The 22387-nt window shown below is 50.3% G+C and overlaps 1 protein-coding gene across 1 annotated transcript in view; it reads right to left on the reverse strand.

Moving 5' to 3' along the window:
* The window catches only part of SLC24A3 (solute carrier family 24 member 3), a 510935-nt gene that overhangs the window by 430745 nt on the left and 57803 nt on the right, over positions 1–22387 (reverse strand). The window contains exon 2 of the mRNA XM_047771613.1: positions 11742–11870. Coding sequence (XP_047627569.1) covers positions 11742–11870 — 129 coding nt within the window. The remainder of the gene's footprint in view (positions 1–11741; positions 11871–22387) is intronic.

Below are 22387 nucleotides of genomic sequence, written 5' to 3' on the forward strand. Positions count from 1 at the left end.
CCACACCACTAACTCCACCCAGAATTACTTTACAATTCATTATAAGACGTGGGCCTTCCAATCTTCTGGTTTTCTCAGTGACCCTGAGGCCCAAGTAAGGGCTCCGCTAAGTGTCTATTTTAGTGACTGAGATAACGGAAGCTTACATGACCGAGCCTGAGCCCTCTCACCCCAGTCCCATGCTCCTTCCCGTGGGGCCTGACCCACTGGGCTGCAGCTGTTCTCTTCCCTTCCTCAGCCCAGCATCCCCAGTCCAGCAGCGTGAGCCCAGAGACCCCACTGCAGGTCCAGAGCTGGGGAACCCAGGCCGGTCCTGTGCACAAGGCCTTGGCCAGGCCGGACAAGCCACTGGGCTGGGCTCATGTTCATTCCGCTCTGAGTCAGCTGCTAAAAAAGGCTGCTAATCTTTAATTCAGGGATGTTATTTTTCTATTACAGAAATTTCAGCCAAACTAATGGTTTCACACTATATCAGGAACCTCAGAAGCGCCAGCAGGATAATCCAGACATGGACTCATTTAACCTCACTCTCCAAAGTGGAAAGTGGGCCTTGTCATCCCAGGCTAGTCCCCGGGGGTGCATACTGGAGGGTGGCCGTCAGCCCCCTAGCCACAGGGAGCCCCAGGGGGAGGAAGCAACAGGCTTGGGAGGAAGCAACAGGCTATGGTCTGTGGGAACCACATTCAGTGGGTTAACTTGGACCGGGATCCCCAGCTCTCAGCCACACTGCCCGGGTTGTTCCCAGGAGCCTGTTTAAAACGTCTGAGGCCTCTACTGGGGTTCCCATTGTGGCTTAGCAGCTACGAACCTGACTAGTATCCATAAGGATGTGGGTTTGATCCCTGGCCTCACTAAGTGGGTTAACAATCTGGCGTTGCTGTGCACTGCAGCACAGGTCACAGATGTGGCTTGAATTCTGGCGTGGCTGTAGTGTAGGCCAGTAGCTGCAGCTCCAGGTCTACCTCTAGCCTGAGAACTTCCATATGCCACAGGTACAGCCCTAAAAAGCAAAAACAGACAAAAAAATAAAACAAACCAAAACAACCCCCCCCCCAAAAAAAAAAAAGTCTGAGGCCTAGGAGACTGCTGTAAGCCTCTGGGGACAGAGGCTGGGCACCCCCTCACCTGACCCCAATGCTCCCAGAAGCCACCCTGAGGCTTGAGCATCCAGACCAGGATCAGAAGGCCAGGGAGAGGCACCGAGCACCCCAAGGCCCTGGGCTTAGGCCCTCAGCCAGCCCGGGCCTCAGGCAGGGAGTAGGGGAGGCTTCCTGGGCAACCGTTGGGGTCAGGAAGGCAAGGTTCCAGCCACTTGCAGGACGAGGCAGAAACACAGAAGCCTTCCCTCCCAATCCTCACAGATGCACATTTTAAAATACAGCCTGGGGTTTCTCAGGGCAAGAAATCTTAGAAACAAATCCCCTGAGATGGTGTCTCGAATGACCGACCATGTGTCTCACAAGAAACGCTAAGTGGACAGGAGCCCACGGCAAGGCCGGCCTGGTGCTCACGTGTGGCTGACACCCTCCCTCTGGTTGTGAGTTTGTCAATTTGTCGAGGGCAGGAGGAGATGAGGTCCAACTGGCTTACAGGCGCAGCCACCCTCCCCGCAGCCAGCGGTCCGGAGCGAGCAGCCCAGGCGTGGAGGGTCTCGGCCTCAGTCTCAGCCTTGGCGGCACCATCAGGAACTTTCAAACCACTAATGTCTGGCTCCAAACACCTCAGCTGTCCTGGCCCAAGGGGAGGGGGGTACTGGGCTGAAAATCTCCCCAGGGTTCCTCACACTAGGGTGTCCCCAACATGCCCCTGGGAGCCTGCGAAACCCTGATGACTGGGTCCCCTTCCCAGAGGCTCTGCCCTGCAGGTCTCAGGTGGGGCCTTGGAATGTGCATTTCCAACAAGCTCCCGGGGGCCACTGCTGGTGCTGATCCCACCCCCGCTTTGAGAACCGCTGCCCTGAGAACACTTAGATGAGGGCAGAGCCCTGCCTTCCTGGGGACCCCAGTATGCAAATGGGACTTCAGGTGGACCCCAGACACAAACAAGGTGAGAGGACACAGCCCAGCCTTGTGACCAGAAAAGCCGGGAAACGTGAGTGCTGGGCCTCGCTCTGTTGTCATCCAGAGGCAGACCCTGGAGATACCCCTTCCCCCGCTGCAGACCCCAGTCCTGGCATCACCAGGGAAATGAGAATACCTGTGGAACAAAATAAATTCAAGTAAAGAATCCCCAGTCACCCCAGGTACGCTGCTGCTCCAGAAACAGCTAAGGAGGGGTGGGGACCAGGCCAGAATGAACCCCATAGGGCTGGAGACACGCCCAGGGCCCCTTTGCTCCTTGGCCACAAGGAAGAAGTGGCCATCGTTGTCACAGGTCAGGAGAGGGAGCCCAGGGGTTCAGGGGGCCAGGAAGTGGCTGCCACTTGAGATGACCCCCCCCCAGTGGGTGTTCCCAGCACCCCCACTTCCATGGCCCGTGGTCGCCACACACAGGTGTGCTCACTGCTCACAGCTCCGTGGGAGCCTGAAATTCAAAGTCTGGGGACACTGCCCCCAGGTGCTCACCTGTGGCCAACGGCACATGGATGCATGTGCCATCCTCTGTTCCCAAAGGGAAATAAGTCCAAGATGTAAGGAAGACCGGACAGGTGGCCTGGCCACCCGGACCCTCCAGAACAAGGGGTTAGTCCAGACCAGTGGCTTTCAAGCATTTTTAGAGGATGAACCTTTCTTCTTCTTTTTAATAGATCCCTAGCACATGGTCGACCAGTGCTGAGGTTCTGACTATGTGTCTCTGTGTGGGGGTGAGAGTGGGGAGGGAGGGGTCCCTGAGTCCCAGACAGCACCCCCCCCACCACCAGGGGTGTGGTACATACATACAATGGAATACCCTTCAGCCATAGACAAGAATGACATAATAATGCCACATGCAGCAGCATGTATGCAACTAGAGATGCTCACACGCACTTGTATGTGGAATCTGAAAAAATGCTGCAGGTGAACTTGTTTACAAAACAGAAATAGACTCGCAGAGAACAAACTTATGGTTACCAAAGGGGACAGAGGGAAGGGGAGGGATAAGATAGGAGTTTGGGATTATATGCACACCACATAAAACAGATAACCAGCAAGGACCTATCGTATAGCACAGAGAACTCTACTCACTATCTTGTAATAACCTATAATGGAGAAGAATCTGAAAAATATATATACACATGTATGTATACACACACACAAATATATACACATAACTGAATCACTTTCCTGTATACCTGAAATTAACACAACATTGTGAATCAACTATACATCAATAAATAAATACTAAATAAATTTTTTAAAAAATAAAATATTGACTATGGTACTAGTTTTAATATGGCACAGGCCCCATCTCAGGGAAGGTCAGGGAGAGCAGAGAGGGAGGCAGGACGTCTTTCTCGCCTCAGCCTCCCCTCCAGGCCTGGCACCTGTCCCAGGGTCTAGGGCAGGGCCGGCAGCAGCAAACGTTTCCTGGAAAAGGGCCACAGAGTAAAAAATTTAGGTCGTGCAGGTCCTGTGGCCTGGGTTGCAACTATTCAACTCTGCCTTCAAAGAGCAAGAGCAGCCATGTGTGGCTGTGTGTGGCTGTGTTCCAATAAAACTTTATTTATAAAAACAGCCGACAGACCGGGTTTAGTGGAGGGCCCCAGTTTTGCTGAGCCCTGGCATAGGGAAAAACGCTGTGGGGTCCACAACCCTAAGATTCTTTCCACATTTATGACAATGAATTCTCAATTCTTAAACTCTACCTGCCGGAGTCTTGGTCTAACCTATCAAGAATACACTCATTCCTGAACATCACAGATTTTTGTTCCAAGAACCAAAAATGTTCTGATGAGCTAATGAATGTGAAAAATGCTTTGAAAAGCCCAAGCTTTGCAAATGGGCAGACCCACCAAAGCCTCTAAGAGCAGAGCTTACCATCCTTTACCTGTGTTTCAGGAAGATTCCAGGCACTGGGTTATGTCCGCCTGGGCTGCTTTTAAAGAACGGGGTTTAAAGAATGCTGCAGCAAAAAGGGCCTAAAGGGACAACGAAGCTGGAAGAAATGAATAGTGTCTGGTCCTTGTCTCCTGGAGCTTGAAACTTTTAAACTCTCCATAGAAAATCCCACACTCCCCATTTCATCCTGTTTGTCTACGCAGCGGCCTCTTAGGCCAGGAAACGGCATTTGTCAGGAGGCTCCTGGTTAATCCCTGGATACGTCTCCTTTGCGCAGCTGTGAAAATGCTGCATTGTTATTTAACTGCACTGAACCGCTCTCCATTCTTGAAACTGTCTTCATAATCACACCGTGACCTAAGGTGCCCTAGCGTGGTGAAGTCCCTGTGAACTGCTGCCATCCGTCTACCCTCCATCGTCCTTCTGGCAGAAAGAAATCGTAGCCACAATTTAGTAAGCACCTACTGTGGCTGAGGTTTTGCTATTTCTTTCCTTTCTTTCTTTTTTTTTTTTTTTTTTTGATCTTTTTGCCTTTTCTAGAGCCGCACCCACAGCATATGGAGGTTCCCTGGCAAGGGGTCTAATCGGAGCCGTAGCTGCTGGCCTACGCCACAGCCACAGCAACGCCAGATCTGAGCCAAGTCTGCAACCTACACCACAGCTCACGGCAACACCGGATCCTTAACCCACTGGGCAAGGCCAGGGATCGAACCCTCAACCTCATGATTCCTGGTCAGATTCGTTAACCACTGAGCTACGACAGGAACTCTGAGGTTTTGCTGTTTCATGAAGCTTACTTCACCTCATGACAACCACGACTCTGAGACGTGGGCCTCTCAATCTGCATTTTACAGATGGCGGAGATGAGGTTCAAAGAATTTAGGAAACACCTGCCAATGCACAGGTTGAAAATGACGGAACTGCGATTGAGGATTTACCCTGGAACCTAAGCTCTTGCCACGTTATCATCAATGACTTCATGTATCTCATCTGTTATTTTTCCTAGCCTCCTTGCATTGACAAAGAAAAGACGAAATCCTGCAAACAGATACAAGGGGGACAATTTCTTCCTCACTTGTGATCCTCTGAAGGTGAAAAAGAACTGAATTATGTCACCTGGCCAGGTAAGAATCATGAAAGTTCACCCAAGAGCTAAGCTAGTCTCAAATGGTGTTAAGTTTGGGTTATGATTCTTCTACACAGAGAGTATATTGCTTTTGAAAGGAAAATTGAGATGTTTGTTTTTTCAATAAGCAACAAGTCTGGAGTAGGGGGAACCTGCTTTCTCTTCTTGCAGGGCCCTGGGCTAACATCCACGTCCCAGCCTCCCTTGCAGTTAGAGGTGGTCGTGTGACTGAGCCCTGACCAACAGAACATGAGCAAGAATGAAGGTCTGGGCCCTAAAATTCAGCTTGTACAACCCCCCTTGCTCATTTCCCTTAGCGCAAAGCAGCACAGTGACCTTGGAAACCAAGCGGGAGGACAAAGAAGCCTCAAAATAGAAAGTTCCACAGTCCATGGACCACCTCTTACAGCAGGGCCACCGCAGACCAGAACTTTACATGAGGAAGAACTTTGTTTTGGATTTCCCATTGTGGCCAGTGGTTTAATGGTCTGGCTTGTCTCTGTGGCATGGCCAATTTGATTCCCCAGCCTGGAGTAGTGAGTTAAGGTTCTGGTGTAGCCGCAGCTGTGGCACAGGTCTCAGATGCAGCTCAGATTCGATTCCTGGCCTGGTGGTCCCGGAACTTCCAGGTGTCATGGGTGCAGGGGGAAAACAATAAAAAGAGAAAAGAAACTTCTTTTGTGTTAAACTCCCAAGTCTGAAGGACTTGTTACTGCAGCTACTATTATCCTAATCCAGTAAAGACTATGACACAAATTAAATAGCAATTACAATGAGTTAAAATTCTAACTTGTTCCACTTAAGAACGTAAACAGCGATTATTTGAATCATGAAAATTACAGAGAAAAGTTAATGGAAGTTATGTAAACTAGAACAATAAGGTATATCTTTTAAGACTCTAAAAAAAAAAATCTTAGTTGTTTCCCAGGTTCGAACCCAGGGATAAAACGCTGAGGTGATTGAAAATTATCATTCTTCATATTTTGGATATATTAAATACAGTATTCAAATTCCCTTCACCTGTTTCTTTTTATGTTTCTACGGTAGCTACCAGGAATTCCAAAGTCACATCCGTAGCTCACAGTGCATTTCTACAAGACAATGTTGCCCCAGATCGTGAAAACATCAGGTTTTCTGGATAATTACTGATACACATTGAGTATCCATGCATGACAGGTGGGAGCCCTGCTCTGCTTCTGGAAAAGCCCGGTGACCTCAGGAAGGTCACTCGTGCCCCCTGGATCTCATTTTTTTCATGTAAATCCTGAGCGCTTTGGACCTTCCATTCTTTGTAGACTGGTCATGCCCAGCCACGTGGTATTAAACCAGCTGATCCCAGCATCCCCTTTGCTCAAGACCTGCACCCTGAACCAGTCTGCCCTGCCAGTCCTGGCGTGGTCTCCAGTTCCTGTTCATGGTTCATACGCACCCTTGGACTAAGCCTGTACTTCTTTTTTCATCCAGATCTCTGACTTCCCTCCTCTATGACAGCTCACACTGGACTCTTGGATGATATGGTTTCTGGCCATTCCGGTAAACACACAACCTGATCCAATAAACACTCCAGCACAGCCCCGTGGGGTCAGTGTCCGTCAGCCTCACTTCTGTCCTGCAACCCAGGCTCAGGGTAGCTTCCCCATCCCCAGAGCCCTCAGACCCAACAAGCCTGGCAGAGGGAGAGAGCAGAGCCCTTTATCAGAAAAGAATGCAGAGACCTCAGAGCCCAGCCCAGGCCAAAGGCTATCATTTGAAGTAGCTTCCTTCTTTCAAAGTTTCTGAGGAAAAGCTTATTTCCTTAAAATAGCAAAGAACTGAAAACCAAAAGATGAGAGGTTTTCTTTTTTTTTTTTTTTCTGGAGATAGACAGCAAAGTGTACCAGTAAATAGTACCAAGAATTCATTTCTGCTACAGTTGTCCACCACCCCCAATATTGCATTTAGTTAACTTAATTTTCTGGGGATCGAATTGATTCGAAGTTAAATTTCTCTTAATAGGTCATCTGAGTAAACAGTTTCGGGTCTATGCCAAAAGACGACGTTTCCAGGCTCGAGATGAAATCGGCAGTGTCAGGCTAAGAAAACAACCTTAAAAATTCACAGAGGGCTGGAACAATTGCAGAAAAATTAGAGCCTGGGGCTCAGTCTTTTTCACGCAGATTTAGAAGAAAAAATTACAAATTTCCACCAACACCAAAAAAAAAAAAAAGCCAACATGTCTTTAAAGTGGCAGCTGCCATATAAAGGGAGAGCCATCTCATTGTTGTCACTATACCACCGTATAATGGGCATCGTATAATGGGCATCCTGCATCCTGAGTTCCCCTGGATGGTGCTCTGTGCTCCTGGTCCCCAAAGAGTGGAAGACAGGGTTTGGGGGGTGGGTGGAGAAGGAAGTGGGGAGGGACAGGTGGAGGAGGAGGAAACAATGGATGGAGGGAGGGATAAAAGGAGGAATGAGGCAGGACGTGGAATTCTGGGACCGCAGAGAAGTTATTAAGGGAGGGGGAGCTGACGTCTGGGGTGGGGGGGGAGGATCTGGAAATCCCTATTCTCTCGAAATTGCCTAGAATGACTGCACTTGTGCAATGGGAGGGCCAGAAGGGATAAACTAGTCCCAGGTCTGGGTCCCAGGTGAGGAAAAGGACATCCAAGAAGCACGCCAGCCCCATCCTCCAATCTGCTCTCACAATCAGAATGGAAGTCACTCCAGCGCCACCACTGAACCCATGTTAAATTGACTCTACCAGCATCTAAAGCCAGGTGTTCCGAGAATACCGTCTAAGAAGCCCTGTGACGCCACAAGCAGCACTCAGCAGACTTCATGACAAAAGCTGACTTGACGACTTTAAGACTTAATGCCTGTGACCCTGATACCACTACTCACCCGGCCACGGCCCACACGGACCCCCAAATACTCAGCTCCCCCCGTAAACACTCAGCCCCAGGAGCACAGCGGGAGCCCTGATGCCACCCTTGTGGGCCCCCCTACTTGGCGACATCGTCATAAACAGGAAGAAGCCTGGTCCAAAAGGCCCAGGGCTCCCCTCCCAGCACCGCTCGGATGATGCTGAAAGCAGAACTACACCAAGCAGGTAAGTAACCCCCGCCGCCCTCAGGCCACCCCAGCCTCTCAAGGGAAGCTGGGCAACGTCTTGTGGCTGGGCGGTGGCTCAGGCCAGGTTGGTCCCCTCATCCTCCAGGAGGTCAGAGGTAGAGAGGATGACTACTATTACATTTTAATTCCAAGTCAGGACCTGCTGAGTGCTCTGGCTCTCAGCTCTTTTCATAAAACACCTGCTTGGTGAAGTCCAAACAGCAGACTTCAAGGGCTTTCCGGAAAGAGCAAGAGGTAACTGAGGGTCAGGGGGGTCTGTGGCAATGTTTTAATCACATCCTCATAGACAGAGGATTCCTCAGAGTGCTGCACTCATTACAGGGAGATCTGCCGAGCTGGTCTATGTGACAGGACAACGCTTGACCTGGGGAAGTGGCCTGTTGGCTGCACCAGGGCCACATCTGCCCGTTCCCGAGAGGAGGGGCTGGAGTAAGCAGCTCCAGGACCCCACTGTGATAGAGGGGTGGGTGCCCCCCCCAACCCCGCAGGAGGTGGGAAATCCATGAGTGAGGCCCTACTGTGTGCCCACTGTCCACAGGCACCCTGCTGGGCACCCCCAGTGATGTCACTCCCATTCTCCCAGCAGCCGTGAAAGGTCAGAATGGTGACCTCAGGCTCAGGGAGAGGCGCATAGAGGCTTCGAGACTCTGGCTGTTTGGCCACAGCTTCTAAGCTAGGCTTCAAACCCAGATGCGTGTGACCCCAAGGCCCAGAGATGGGCCCTCAGATTTACAGATCCACTCTACATCCTGGAGGTGTCTGCACCTGAGCCAGAAAGACAGGGGATATGTCCAAAGACAAATGCAGGTTCTAGACCAGCTTGTCCCACAGGCCTTTCTGCAATGATGGAATGTCCTACCATCTGAGCTTTCCAATACGGCATCCATGAACCACATGCCGCCCTGGGTATTTGACGTGTGGCTAGTGCAACCGAGAAGCCGAATTCTTCATTGTAGTTCATTTAAATTAATTTGAATTAAGGTGGCTGTTGAATGTCCATATTGGACGGCATAGATAGGGGCATTTTATCCCAAAAACATTCAGAAAGCAGAATGGTCACAGCAGGCTTCATCTAGGACAGGGCCTCCAGGCAAGCCCTGGATCCAGTGCTAGGTTTTGAACAGGACCCCTCTTGTTTCAGACATAATCATCTTCCCTGTAGAATGCGGATTGGAGGCAAGGACCCCAGAAATCAAGCCCAGTGCCCCTCATCCACAGGAAATCAAGAACGCCCCTCCTGCATCCTTGTTCTTGGACCTGCGCTGTGTGCAACATGAAGAGTAGTTTGCCCTGAGCCTTTCCTCTCCTCCCCTTCCCTGTGCCCTCCCTGCCAACACCAGCAGGCGCCTGGCCTGAGCTCTTTTCAAAAACTTAGGCATCTTCTGATCTACCTGTGAGCTGAGTCGTTCCTCTTGTACGATGGCTTTTACACCTGTCACTCTGAGAAAGCATTTCTTTTTCTTTTTTTTTTTTTTTTTGTCTTTTTAGGGCCTCACTAGCAGCATATGGAGGGTCCCAGGCTGGGGTCTAATCAGAGCTGTTGCTATCAACCTAGGCCAGAGCCACAGCAACACCAGATCCTTAACCCACTGAGCAAGGCCAGGGATCGAACCTGCAACCTCACGGTTCCTAGTCAGATTCATTTCTGCTGCGCTACAACAGGAACTCCCAAGAAAGCATTTCTTGAAAGAGTGAGTGGTGCCACTCACAGAGAGATGGCACCCCCGCCCCCAAGACACAATCCCAACCACAGGGAACAGAAGCCCTCCGTCACCAGTGGCCCTGGGCATGGCTGGACCCGACCTCCGGAGCTGAGCACCACGTCGTGTCTGACTCCCATTTTTTTTTTTCCCATCCCTACACACAGGATGACAACTGGGCTCCCCAGGACTGAACTTCCTGGCTCCTGACATTCCAGCCACTGTGCGCCTACTTATTGTAGAAAGAGGTTGCAAAACCTTTGGCCATAAGACCAGATCAGCAGACAGAGATCTCAGCGGAGCAATGACTTTCACTTGAAACCTTCGTGCCCACTTTTCATTTCCAGCTCACACAGCTGCCATGTGCTTCCCTGACCTGCAAGAGTATTCCTTCAGAGCATTTAATAACAGCCACAAGAGCCCTTCAGCGCTCCAGCTTAAGGAATAGAGACCACGTAGGGCTGTAGGTTGGTTTTGGTGGGGAGAAGGGTAATCTCTTTTTTTTTTTTTTTTTGTCTTTTTGCTATTTCTTTGGGCCGCTCCCGTGGCATATGGAGGTTCCCAGGCTAGGGGTCCAATCGGAGCTGTAGCCATTGGCCTACGCCAGAGCCACAGCAACTCGGGATCCGAGCCGCGTCTGCAACCTACACCTCAGCTCACGGCAACGCCGGATCGTTAACCCACTGAGCAAGGGCAGGGACCAAACCCGCAACCTCATGGTTCCTAGTCGGATTCGTTAACCACTGCGCCACAACAGGAACTCCGGTAATCTCTTTTTAATTCTTTCCCGCTGGGAGAAAGAGGGCCTCTCTCCACCTCCCCCCAAAAGGGCAGACACACGATTTCACCATCTGTCCTCCGAGGTCTAGGGTTCTTAGGGCTGTAAGGAAGACTGTGTATGTCTTTCCACAGTGACACTCAAAATGAGACGGGCCTTTGGATGTGGGATCTCTATGTGACTGAGCTTCCCAGCCCCTAAAGGGAATACACTCGAGGCCCAAAACCCCCCAGGCAAGGAAGGAAGACCCCGGAGATCTGAGAAGTCCCCATCAGGGTTGACGATGCAGCTGCAGGCCCAGTCCATCCCACAGCCCATGAGCTAAGAATGGTTTTTAAAATTGTAAAGGATTATAAAAAAAATGTTTTTAATATACTACAGATATGGTATTAGGTCTGCAAAAGCTGAAGTATTCGCTGTCTGCCCTCCCAAGGACAAGCATGCTGACCCCTCTAGCAGGACCTCGTCCGTTCAGAGGGTACTTGTCATTTTCCAAGACTTGGTCCAGCTGAATCATGGCAATTCCAAGTCCCCTTGACCCCCCTGCGTTAGTTTTCTCTTTAGGTTCAGTAACATTATTAGAGATAAAACATTCCAAGGAAAGGCACAACAGATGTCAAATATAAGAGCTGATAAATCAGTGTTCACTGCCTCCAAGATCAAACCTCACAGGTGAGGACCGGGTTCCACACCTGTGCCTTTACTGCAACAGAAGAAACAAGGCTCCTGATTAAAGACCAGCCAGCGAGCACTCCAGACATCAAGGCAAAGGCAGCCACAGGACAACCTCACCCGCTCCTGACTCCACCTCCCACTCAGCAGCACCTGCATCTACCTCTGATCGTAGTATTTTCACTTACCTTTCCCCCCACCGCCCGAGGGAAAGAACACACCTGAATCGTCCCCTGGGATCCTGCATGTTCCTTAGACACATGCCCCTAAATGGCCTTAAAGAACTCAAGGAAAAGACACAGCATCTGGCTCTGGTTCAGCTACCGCCAGAGAGACCGCGCCCAGCACGAAGCTCCCGCGGAGCCGCATCTTACCTGGTTCAGTGCAGTTCTTGCTGCTCCGCAGCCCCGTGTCTTCGGAAGTCAGCGTGTCGTTCACCTGCATTAACTTCCTCCCCACCGTCCACTGTCTGTCTTGCCCGATGAGGTCCATGAAGTCGAGGTCTGGGGAGAAAGAGATCACGCCCACGCGTCACTAAGAGCAGGGTGTTACCTTCCCAAACGCCGGGTGCCCAGTGCCTTCACCAGGCACCACGCGCTCAGTCCCAACGACCCCCCTTAGGCCTCTGCCTACTGTCACTCACCACCCTGAGGGAGTTCCCTGGCTGCTGGCACCTACTGGGCCCCACAGCGGCAGCCCTCAGCCAGTGAATGATCGGAGGTGGTGTACACGCCACTCTGTGTAACATATATAACCAACAAGGACCTACTGTATGGCACAGGGAGCTCTACTCAATACTTTGTAATAAGCAGGAGTTCCCATTGTGGCGCAGGGAAAACGAATCTGACTAGGAACCATGAGGTTGTGGGTTCGACCCCTGGCCTCGCTCAGTGGGTTGAGGATGGGGTGTTGCCGTGAGCTGTGGTGTAGGTTGCAGACGCAGCTCAGATCTGGCATGGCTGTGGCTGTGGCGTAGACTGGAAGCTGTAGCTCCAACTGGACCCCTAGCCTGGGAACCTCCATATGCTGTGGGTGAGGGCCTAAAAAGACAAAAGACAAAAAAAATTGTAATAACCTAAAAGGGAAAAGAATATGAAAAAGAATACACACATACCATATATATATATATATATATGAAACTGAATCACTGTGCTGTATACCCGAGACTAACATGATACTGGAAATCAACTATACTTCAAATAAAATAAAATAAAATAAGTTAAAACCATGATGGAAAAGAATATTTAAAAAAGAATGCATATATATGTATACATGAAACATTATGCTGTAGAGCAAAAATTGGCACACTATAAATCAACTGTAATTTAAAATTTTTTAAATCAAATAAGCGCTAAAAATAAACAAAAAGGAGGTGGTGTACATAGACTTTGCTGCTTCTGTGGAATGACTCGGAAGTGGGTACTCTAAACTGGATTCCAAGTGTCTCCACTGGGATTACTCCCCACTTGTCTACAGGATGCCTCTCCTGATAAAACACACTTTATTGGCCACTGTCCTTTCCTCACTTTTCCCCTGCGCCCAATAACATGCTGAGAAATGTTGAACCACAAATTCTCTGCAGGAAAAAGTTCTGGTTTGTAGCCACCGGCCAACTTCCATGGTATAAATATTCCCACCCAGTCCAATTTCAAGCTACAACATGACCTCACTGAACACAGATTTGGGAAGACATGGGCACAGTCAGGTCCACTAAGTCAGTATGTCTGGTCCTGCCCACCAGCATCTACTCCCTGACCAGCATTTCCTTGAACCACCTTCCAAATAAATCACCTGCAATGGGGGAGACCCCATCGTGGCACAACAGAAACGAATCCGACTAGTATTCATAAGGATGTGGGTTTGATCCATGGCCTTGTTCAGTGGGTCAAGGATCCCAAGTGGCTGCGGCTGTGGCATAGGCCAACAGCTGCAGCTCCAATTCGACCCCTAGCCCGGTAACTTCCATTGGCTGCAGGTGTGGCCCTATAAAGCAAAACAAAACAAAACAAAAAAACAAAATCCACCTGCAATGGGACACCTGCTCACGATCCACCTCTTGGGGGTTGCCAAGCTAAGACACCGTGTCAATATCTGTCTAGAGCCCAGGCCAGTGAATCCCATGTAACAAGATTTTGATAAACAAGAGATGAGAGCATGAACAAGAGCAGAGCAGATCATGGAATGCATGACTAGGGCTGAGCGTCTAACAGGGCTGAGGTCTCTGATGACTGGGGGCCAGAGGTGCCAGGAGGAAGAAGAGATGGAAAAGCATGTGGGGGAGAATGCGGTGCCTTCCGCTCAGAACGTGTGGAATCCGAAGTGCCCACAGACCATCCTGGGGGATGGCAAATGTGGGTAGCGACCCCCGAGGGCAGACAGCTAAGCTACAGAGAACGTGTGGAGAGTCATAAGCCAACCGGGAAGAGAATGAGACACAGATGGACGGGGTTTCCCAAGGAGAAAGGAAAGGAGGCAGAAACCATGGAAAACTCAGCCTGCCTTCAGAGAGTAAGTGGAGTAAAAGAACTCGGCAGAAGATCCTGAAGGGAAGGAAGAGAGCGGGGAAATGGTGGCACAGAAGGTAAAAGCAGAAAGAGAATTTCAAAAAGGAAAGCCTTGACCATAATGGACAAATCACCTAAGACAAGAGCACAGAAACAACCAAGCAGGACAGCAGAGGGTCCCTAGGAGGCAGACAGCAAGCACAGGTGGCTCTTTCTAGTGGCTTCGAACTCAGCAAAGTTGTGAGATGAGGCTTTGGCTACCTCCAACTCGAGCGTCTGGAGTTGCTGTGGTCAGAAAACAGCTCTAAGGACAAGACGGGGGTCTAATTCATGAGCCCACCGGGTCTTCACAAAAGGCCAGAGGGTGCAGCCCACCCAGTCACACCCACACAGCGCTGTGAAACGGTGGAGGAGGAGCTGAAGGTCATCCTACCCACTCCTCTGTCTCCATGGTGACTTCAGTTTCCCAGCTGAGTCACTTGCGTTACGTTCTCGGAACTTCACGACACTGCTCAGGAAAGGCAGAAGGAGCCCTGGACACTGTTCTGTTGCCCACTGCTGTCCCTTTAACACCTAACCACTGCGGGCTCGGTGCAGGTGCTCAGTAAGTAGAAGGGTCCTCGTGTCAGGAGAACTGTTTCCACTTTGTCGATGGATGAAGTAAGACTCGTGGAAGTTTCTCGAAACCACAGTGCTTGTAAGCATCTTCCCTAAGCCAATAGGGATCAGCATCTCACACACTGAGGGCCTCCTCGGTCACCAGGAATCTGCCCCCCACGTGTAAAATTAATTGTGGCTCAGCTCACTACCAACATAGTGTCCGTGAGGATGCGGATTTGATCCCTGGCCTCGCTCAGTCGGTTAAGGATCCAGGGTTGGTGTGGCTGTGGCGCAGGTCTGCAGCAGCAGTTCCAATTCAACCCCTAGCCTGGGAACTCCCATACACTGCAGGTGTGGCCATAAAAATAAAGTTTAAAAATGTTTTTAATTCAAAGTAAAAAATAAAATAATTTTTCAAAAATTAAATTTAAAATGAAATAAAATTTAAAAATAAAATAATCGAGTAGCTTATTACAACTTTTACACATTCACCAGGACACAGTTGCCCCAGGCGTACTTGCAAAAAAAAAAAAAAAAAGGAGAACGTGGGGCCCAATGAAAATAAAGAATAACTTAAGACTCTGAAACACAAAAGCCTACATGGTAGCCGCACGTTATCAGTTTAGCCATAACTGTCAGGACAATACCAACGATATTTCAAGGTTAAGCAAGGCATTTATGCAAGCTGGTTAACTGAATGGTTAACTCTGAGGATTAAGAATGGTGACAAGCGGAGACAAAAAAATTGCAAAAACTCGTAAAGAAGCAATAAGGTCGGTGGCCTTAAACGTCAACAGACAGTCAGACCTAAAATGTGAAGGTAACACCATGTGATCATTAAGGATCTAAGCGCGTGGAGAAGGACATCCTGTCTGTCTCTGGCTGGGCTTCCGCAGGAGCGGCCCCTGAGGACAAGGATTTGAGCACAGGTGATTTACATCAGGACGATCCCAGGAAGCCTCCCTCTGGAAGCAGCGCAATGAGTCAGGGCAAGGGAGCCAGCCAACCGAGGTGTGTTTCATGTCCATTGTTAAAACGAGTAAACCAGAGCTTGACCCCTCTGGAAGTCTCTGGGGGCCAGTGTAGACAGGCAACTCAGACCCCCAAGGGGTGAGGGGGCCAGTGTAGACATGCAACTCAGACCCCCAAGGGGTGGGCGGGGGAGGGGGAGCCTGGCTATTTGTCCACCTGCTTTATTGGTTGAATAAAGCCTGTTCCCAAGGAATTTTAATTCCTTGGCACTTCCAACCTGCCACCTGGGTGTCCAATGTGGGCTCTAGTCTTAGATGATGAGACACAGGTGGATGGTGCCAGTGTGTGCTCAAGATGGGAGACAGGATGATGCGGGCAGGATGCCAGTGGCATCTTCCCGCCCACATGAGACCAAGAGATGGGCCATTCTGCTCTTCTTATAATCTGGGTCAAAGAAAGGTGCTTTGCGGCCCTCCAATCCAACATGCAGGCCGATTCCAAAAATGTGCAAAGAAGCAAGAGCGTCCTTGCAAGGACTTCCAAAGTCCTTTCTCAGGCCAAGTTTCCATGGTTTTGCAATTCTGAGAGAAAAGCTGATACCAATTAAGAGATATAAAAATAAAGCCAGCTATTGTAGCAGAAAATTAGACGACTTTTTCACAGGATGATTCAATATCTTCAGGAATTAGAGACTATTAAGGCAGCACCTCTGGATTCCAAAACCTACATACTTTTATCTCAACAAAAATCTACTTGACCACTGACCACTGATACACTGATGCATAGACAAGAGAAGATAAGAATGATGAAAGCAAAGCACTGTATTCATCCCCTTTCCACTGAGAGCCAAGGGTGATGATATTATGTCCCATTGCATTGGTCCTCGTAAAATTGTTAGTGACTGGGTCTGTACCGTTTCTGTACAGCAGAAAGTGGCAGAACACTGTAAATCAACTATATTTAATTAAAAATAAATAAAAATTTAAGCATTGCTGCTGAGGTAGGACAGGGCAGTGATTCTCAGGCCAACTTACTTTTGGAGTAAGTCAGTCAGAGTAGAAGTGATCTGCCTAAATTCAAAGCCAACCCATGGTGACATCAAGTTCCTTAAACTAAAAATAGAGTTACCAACATGATCCGACAATCCCACTCCTGGGCACATAGCCAGAGAAAACTCTGATTTGAAAAGATATATATACATACACCCCAGTGTTTGTGGTACTGTTCACAATAGCCAAGACATGGAAATAACCTAAACATCCACTGACAGATGAATGGATAAATTAGATGTGGTACATACAGTGGAATATTACTCAGCCATAAAAAAGAATGAAATAATACCATTTGCAGCAACACGGATGGACCTAAACATTATCAAACTAAGTGAAGTCAGACAAAGACAAATACCATATAGTATCGCTTATATGTTAAATCTTTAAAAATGATACAAATGAACTTATTTACAAAACAGAAATAGACTCACAGGCACAGGAAACAAACTTATGGTTACCAAAGGGGATGGGCGTTTGAGATTAAAATATACACACTGCTATATATAAAAGAAATAAACAACAAGGACGTACGATAACAGGGAACTACATGCAATATCTTGTAATAACCTATAATGGAAAAGAATCTGCAAAGACATATATGCATACATACACACATATATAAATGAATCACTTTGCTATATACCTGAAACTAACACAACATTGTAAATTAACTATACTTCAACTTTAAAAGGTTAAAAAAATTAAGAACTCTCTAAAGACTCCACCATAAAACGGTGAGAAATAAAGTCATGACGGCTTCTGTTTATTTTCTATTATACGTGTAAAGAACTTTCCATTCTTCGCTATGTTTCATCTTAACAACAGTCTTACTTTGACCTACTAATTCCATTTGCAAATAAGGAAACCGAAGCACGAAGAGATTAAAAGACCTGCCCAAGGTCACACGGCAGGCAAGGAGGAACAAAATGGGGCTGAACATGGTCTGGTGACCCCAAAGGTCATGTTCTTGGTCGATCCCTGCAGAGGATGGGGTCCACCTGGCTGCGTTCCTCAGCCACAGGGAGGCAGATCCACAACGCAGCCTGCACCTTACAGCAGGCGAGGCATGAGGACAGTCTCCCTGGACCTACTTCCCCAGACACCATGAGGATCCGTGGGGATGAAGAAGCATCACACACAAGAAAGAAAATGGAAACCCCACTGGATGCATGAAGCTGGGCTCAGCATGGATTTCTTAGAGACTCAGCTGGTCTCTGGCCGAGACATGGAGGGTTGCTGTCTTTGATGTGAGGAGCTGGGGGAAGGGGGCGGGGTAGGGGGCGCAGAGGGATGGGGGAGGGGCCCACTGCTCTCCCCTCACTCATCCCCGCTTCCTTGGACCCCTGGACCTCTCTGCTCAGCAGGGGCTGCTCCTCAAAGCTACCCTTGAGCAATGTCAACAAAAGCACTTGGCCCCTGTCCACTGCGTTCCAGGCTCCTCCTTTGCCAGGCCCTGCAAGCTGCATGTTAATTAGCCAGGGAGGGGGTGGGGGGGCACGAAGAGGGGGGCAGCAGGCGCACTTGTCACATGTCACCAGCTCCGAGCAGGGGGACACAAGGGGGCCTGCTGGAGGAGGGAAGTTCTCAACTCCAGACTCCAGGGCAGGCACTAAGGAGAGAAGGCGCGTGGGGGGCCCAGTGCCAAGTTTCCATGACCGAGCTGTGCACTCACCCCTCTGCTCCCTCCCTCTCTGTCTCTGTCCCCCCTCCCCTTCCGGTTCCCCGTGAGCATGACCAGGGCTTGGAAAGCCCAAGGATTTCTGACACCGAGAACGGATTTCCTGGGATGCCCCCAGTCCACCTCCACCCCAAGACTAACACGCTTCCTCCGTGCACACCCAAGTCCCACAGGCTCCCACCTGCCCCAAGTATGGTTCCAGTAGAGAAGGGGGGCCTCCCTGCCCTCTGGGGAGCAGGGGCAGTGGCCTCCTTGGGATGCATGCATAAGCAGCAGACACAGCAGGTCTGCTGCAGAAAAGTGTCTCTTGTGCCCCTCACCTCATGTCCACCCGCCTTCCCTTCCCACCCCATCTCATTCCACCTTCCCCATGTCACTGATGGGGGACCGCCTGGCTCCAAAGCCCAGGTGTACATGTCCTACCTTGTCCAAGAGCTTAGGAGTGCAGGGGAAGGGGCCCCCCAGCATCAGCAGGCTCTCTTGGGGAGGTGGCATTAACTCTGCCCTCCCCGAGGACCGGGATCGGAAGATAGCATTGCTTCTTGACACTGGGACGGACAGAGCTCCCCAGAGGGTCAGGGCAGCCGGTGGGGAAACTGAGTCTTGGAGAGTGTAAAGCACGACCGAAGACAGAACGTCCAGAAAACTCAGAAGAATAGAGGCAGAGCCCAGACCTGCAGGACTGGCTGCGGCCTCCAGACTGCTCAGCGTGGCTATAAATACCCCGCCCTGCAGTTTACACAGCTGTCTCCACTCTGGGCGCCTGGGTCTTCACCTCTGGGTCAGAGGGCGGGTTTGCACAAGCCCGCAGCCCTGGGACCGCCTTCTGCAGACTCTGGAGCAGGGCACATCCGCCCCTCCAGCGCCCTCTCCAAACGGTCCCCTTCCTGACCCCCCACCCCCTGTGGTTTGCACCCTCTGTGGGCGAACAGGGAACAGGAGGGAGGACAGAAGGGCTGGTCCTTGCCAGCGGATCTTTACACGGATTTTCCAGCTGGAAGAAGAGCTAGGCTCTAGAGGGAACTGGGAGGGGAAGAAGCTGGAGGCTTGATGGCCTGGGCGCTGCTTCCCTCCACAGCCTCAAAGCTTCCAGAAAGACAGAGAAGTTGCAGGGAGGCCACAGACTCCGTCTAAACTTCTTTCTCTGGCCCTTTACATGCCCTGCCAGCAGGCTGGTCGCGTCCCCCGCCCTGTGCTGCGGCAGAGCCTTGGCAATCACGGGCTGCAGCGCTCACACCGCACTTAAACCATATCCCGGTATTGAGGCCTGGCTCCTCCACTTCAAGAGGAAAACCCTGCAGAAAGTTGAGGTTTCTCAGTCCCTGTGATGGGGGAGGGTACAGTCACCCCCGGCCACCTGCCCCATGGATGTGGGCCCTGCTGCCGACTCGCATCCTCCACAGGCCCCTGCACAGGCCAGTGAGTCAGCAGCTAGGGCGTCCTCCAGGGCTGGTGAGAGATGCTGCACTTAGACTGGGCATGCCAGGGTCTGAGTTGCTGCTCTAGAGCCCTAGGGCATCCTTCAAGCACAAGATGCAGAGGGAGGCAAGGGGCTGAGGGCGAGGGTCCCTGCCCAGCGCTGCTGGGGCTCTGGATGGAGAAAGGAGAGGGTTGCAGAGCTCCAGACTGTGCTGTGGGACGTGTGCTGTGCAGCCGTGTCCTGCATCCAAGGAGGCCGGTCCCATTACTGGTCCCTTTGCATACCCACCCACCCCACCCTATGAGAGGGGAATGGGAAGGCCCAGCTATCTTTCTACCGCCCCCAAAGCCCTGACTGCTGCTGCACCTCTCATCCCTCCTGACACCCCTCGACACTCATCGACACCCTCTCCCCAGAGGCAGAGTGGCCTTGGGAACGAGGGCTGCCCAAAGCACCCAGCCCAGAGCCAAGAGTCCAAGCTGGCCCTGAATGCAGATTCTGCCTTGGCTGTCATGCAAAACAAGGAAGGTCTGGTTGTGAGACTTGGAGGCCTAGATGGGGGAGCCCACAGAGTCCCCCCCCCACTGCTCCCAGGAGAACCCCTTCCTCCAAGCAGCCTTCCCTGACCTTCCAGGACCCCCACCCGCCTCCCCACAGCACAAGCCCCACCCCTCGCCAGCCACTTCTCCTTCCAAACACGTATCAAAAGGTCTCCCCTGCTCCTTCCCTCCTCCACCCAGGTCATAAGCTCCAGGGGGCCCAGCCTCCCGGGCCTATACGTCGGTGGGTGCCCCAAAGCCACAGCATCGCAGGCTTTCGTTCAAGCCACCACCTGGGTGGGACAGGCAGTCACGGCCGCATCCCCAGGAACAACCCCCAGGTGATTCTTCCTCATCCCTCAGGGGTCACACCCCTTGATTTGGGGTAAAGTTTAAATGACAGGCCTGGGAATTTCAGGGGCAAACTTAAGAGAGAATCCAAGGGGTCTGGGGTTCCCGACAAAACTGTTTGCATCACAGTCTCACTACTCAAAGTGTGGTCCTGGGACCAGCCACATCAGCACCCCCCGGGGAGCCTGTTAGAAATGCAGAATCCAAGGCCTACCTCAGACCCCCCGCCTGAGACTTTGCATTGAAACAGGTGACTCTGACCTGGGTGCACTCAGGTCTGAGCAGCCCAGTGCTTAAGTGGGTCTTTCATTCCTCACTTGTTCACAGACAGCACTGGGCGCCTTCCAGTTCCCGGGATGGCACCTGACTGGCTCTCTCCACCTCCAAGTCCCAAGTGCAGGGACCCCTCCCCAGGGACCTGGAAGGCTCCTCACTGTGCACAAACCCCTGCAGGAGACATGCTTTGATATTCAGTGGCCCTCAGGCCGCCCTGAGACGCCTCCTCTGTATCTGCCTTGTCCCCCCCGCCCTTTCAAATTCCCACTAAAGGCTTGAGAAGGAAGCTCCCATCATGGCTCAGTGGTAACGAGCCTGACTAGTATCCAAGCAGGTGTGGTTTCGATCCCTGGCCTTGATCAGTGGGTTAAGGATCTGGCACTGCCATGAGCTGGGTGTAGGTCGCAGACACGGCTCAGATCCAGCCTTGCTGTGGCTATGGCGTAGGCCGGCAGCTGTAGCTCTGATTCCATCCCTGACCAGAGAGCTTCCATGTGCCACAGGCACAGCCCAGGAGGGCAGAAAGAAAAAAGGCTTGAGAAGATCAGGTTCCATTAGGCAGGTGTCAGAGATTTCTTTTTCCAAAAGCTCCATCTTTCTTTTCTACCCTACCAACTAAAGCAAGTGGTGTGTTCCAGGGACTTCAAGGGCTGGGCATGAGAATTCAGCATCTTGGGCATTTGGGGTTCCAGGGTCAGATCCACCCCTGACTTTGGGCTATCGGAGACATCGAATCACTTTCTCTTTCTCCCTCTGAAAACTGAGAAGCTTGAAGAATCCGACCTCTAAAATCCCTTGAGCTTGGACTGTTAAAAATCTAGAGTAGATCTGGGCACCCCAGGAGCATGGGCTATGTGCCTGATTGAAGAGTGCGAAGAAGATACTAGAACCTCTACATCTGACCTGCCACCCTAAAAATAAGAAAAACACCTCTTGATTTAATATTTAAAATGCAGGTTGTAAGTGTCCATCAACAGATGAATGGATAAAGAAGATGTAGCATAGATATTCAATGGAATATTAGCCAGGAAAAAGAATGAAATTCTGCTACTTGCGCCAACATGGATGGACTTGGGTGGTATTGTGCTAAGGGAAATAAGTCCGAAAAAGACAAATACGGTATGATATCACTTTTATGTGGAAGCTAAAAAAAATACAACAAACAAACATAACAAAAAAGAGCAGATTCACAGATAAAGAGAACAAACGAGTGGTTATGGGGTAAGAAAGGGACGATAAGGTGGGAGAGTAAGAGGTATAAACTATTATGCATAAAATAAGCCACAAGAATGTGTTACACAACATGGAGAATACAGCCAAAATTACATAGTAACTATGAATGGAGTGTAACCTTTGCAAATATCACTATATTGTATATCTGTAACATATAACATTGTAAAGCAAGTATGCTTCAATTTATAAAAAGAGGTTAAAAAAACAAGAAAACTGCTAACCTAATAAATAAATAAAAAGGTAGGTTGACAATAGTACCCCCACTGAGTCCACCTGCCAGGATATCCCATAAATAATGTAATAGAAGGGCACTGTCACCCAGGGCAGAGCCCAGTATGGATGCAAAGCCAGGATGGACCTGGAGCCTGCCTAGCCTACTTGCTCTTATAGCATCC

This window comes from Phacochoerus africanus, chromosome 3 (assembly GCF_016906955.1).
Source record: "Phacochoerus africanus isolate WHEZ1 chromosome 3, ROS_Pafr_v1, whole genome shotgun sequence".
NCBI classification, from domain to species: domain Eukaryota; kingdom Metazoa; phylum Chordata; class Mammalia; order Artiodactyla; family Suidae; genus Phacochoerus; species Phacochoerus africanus.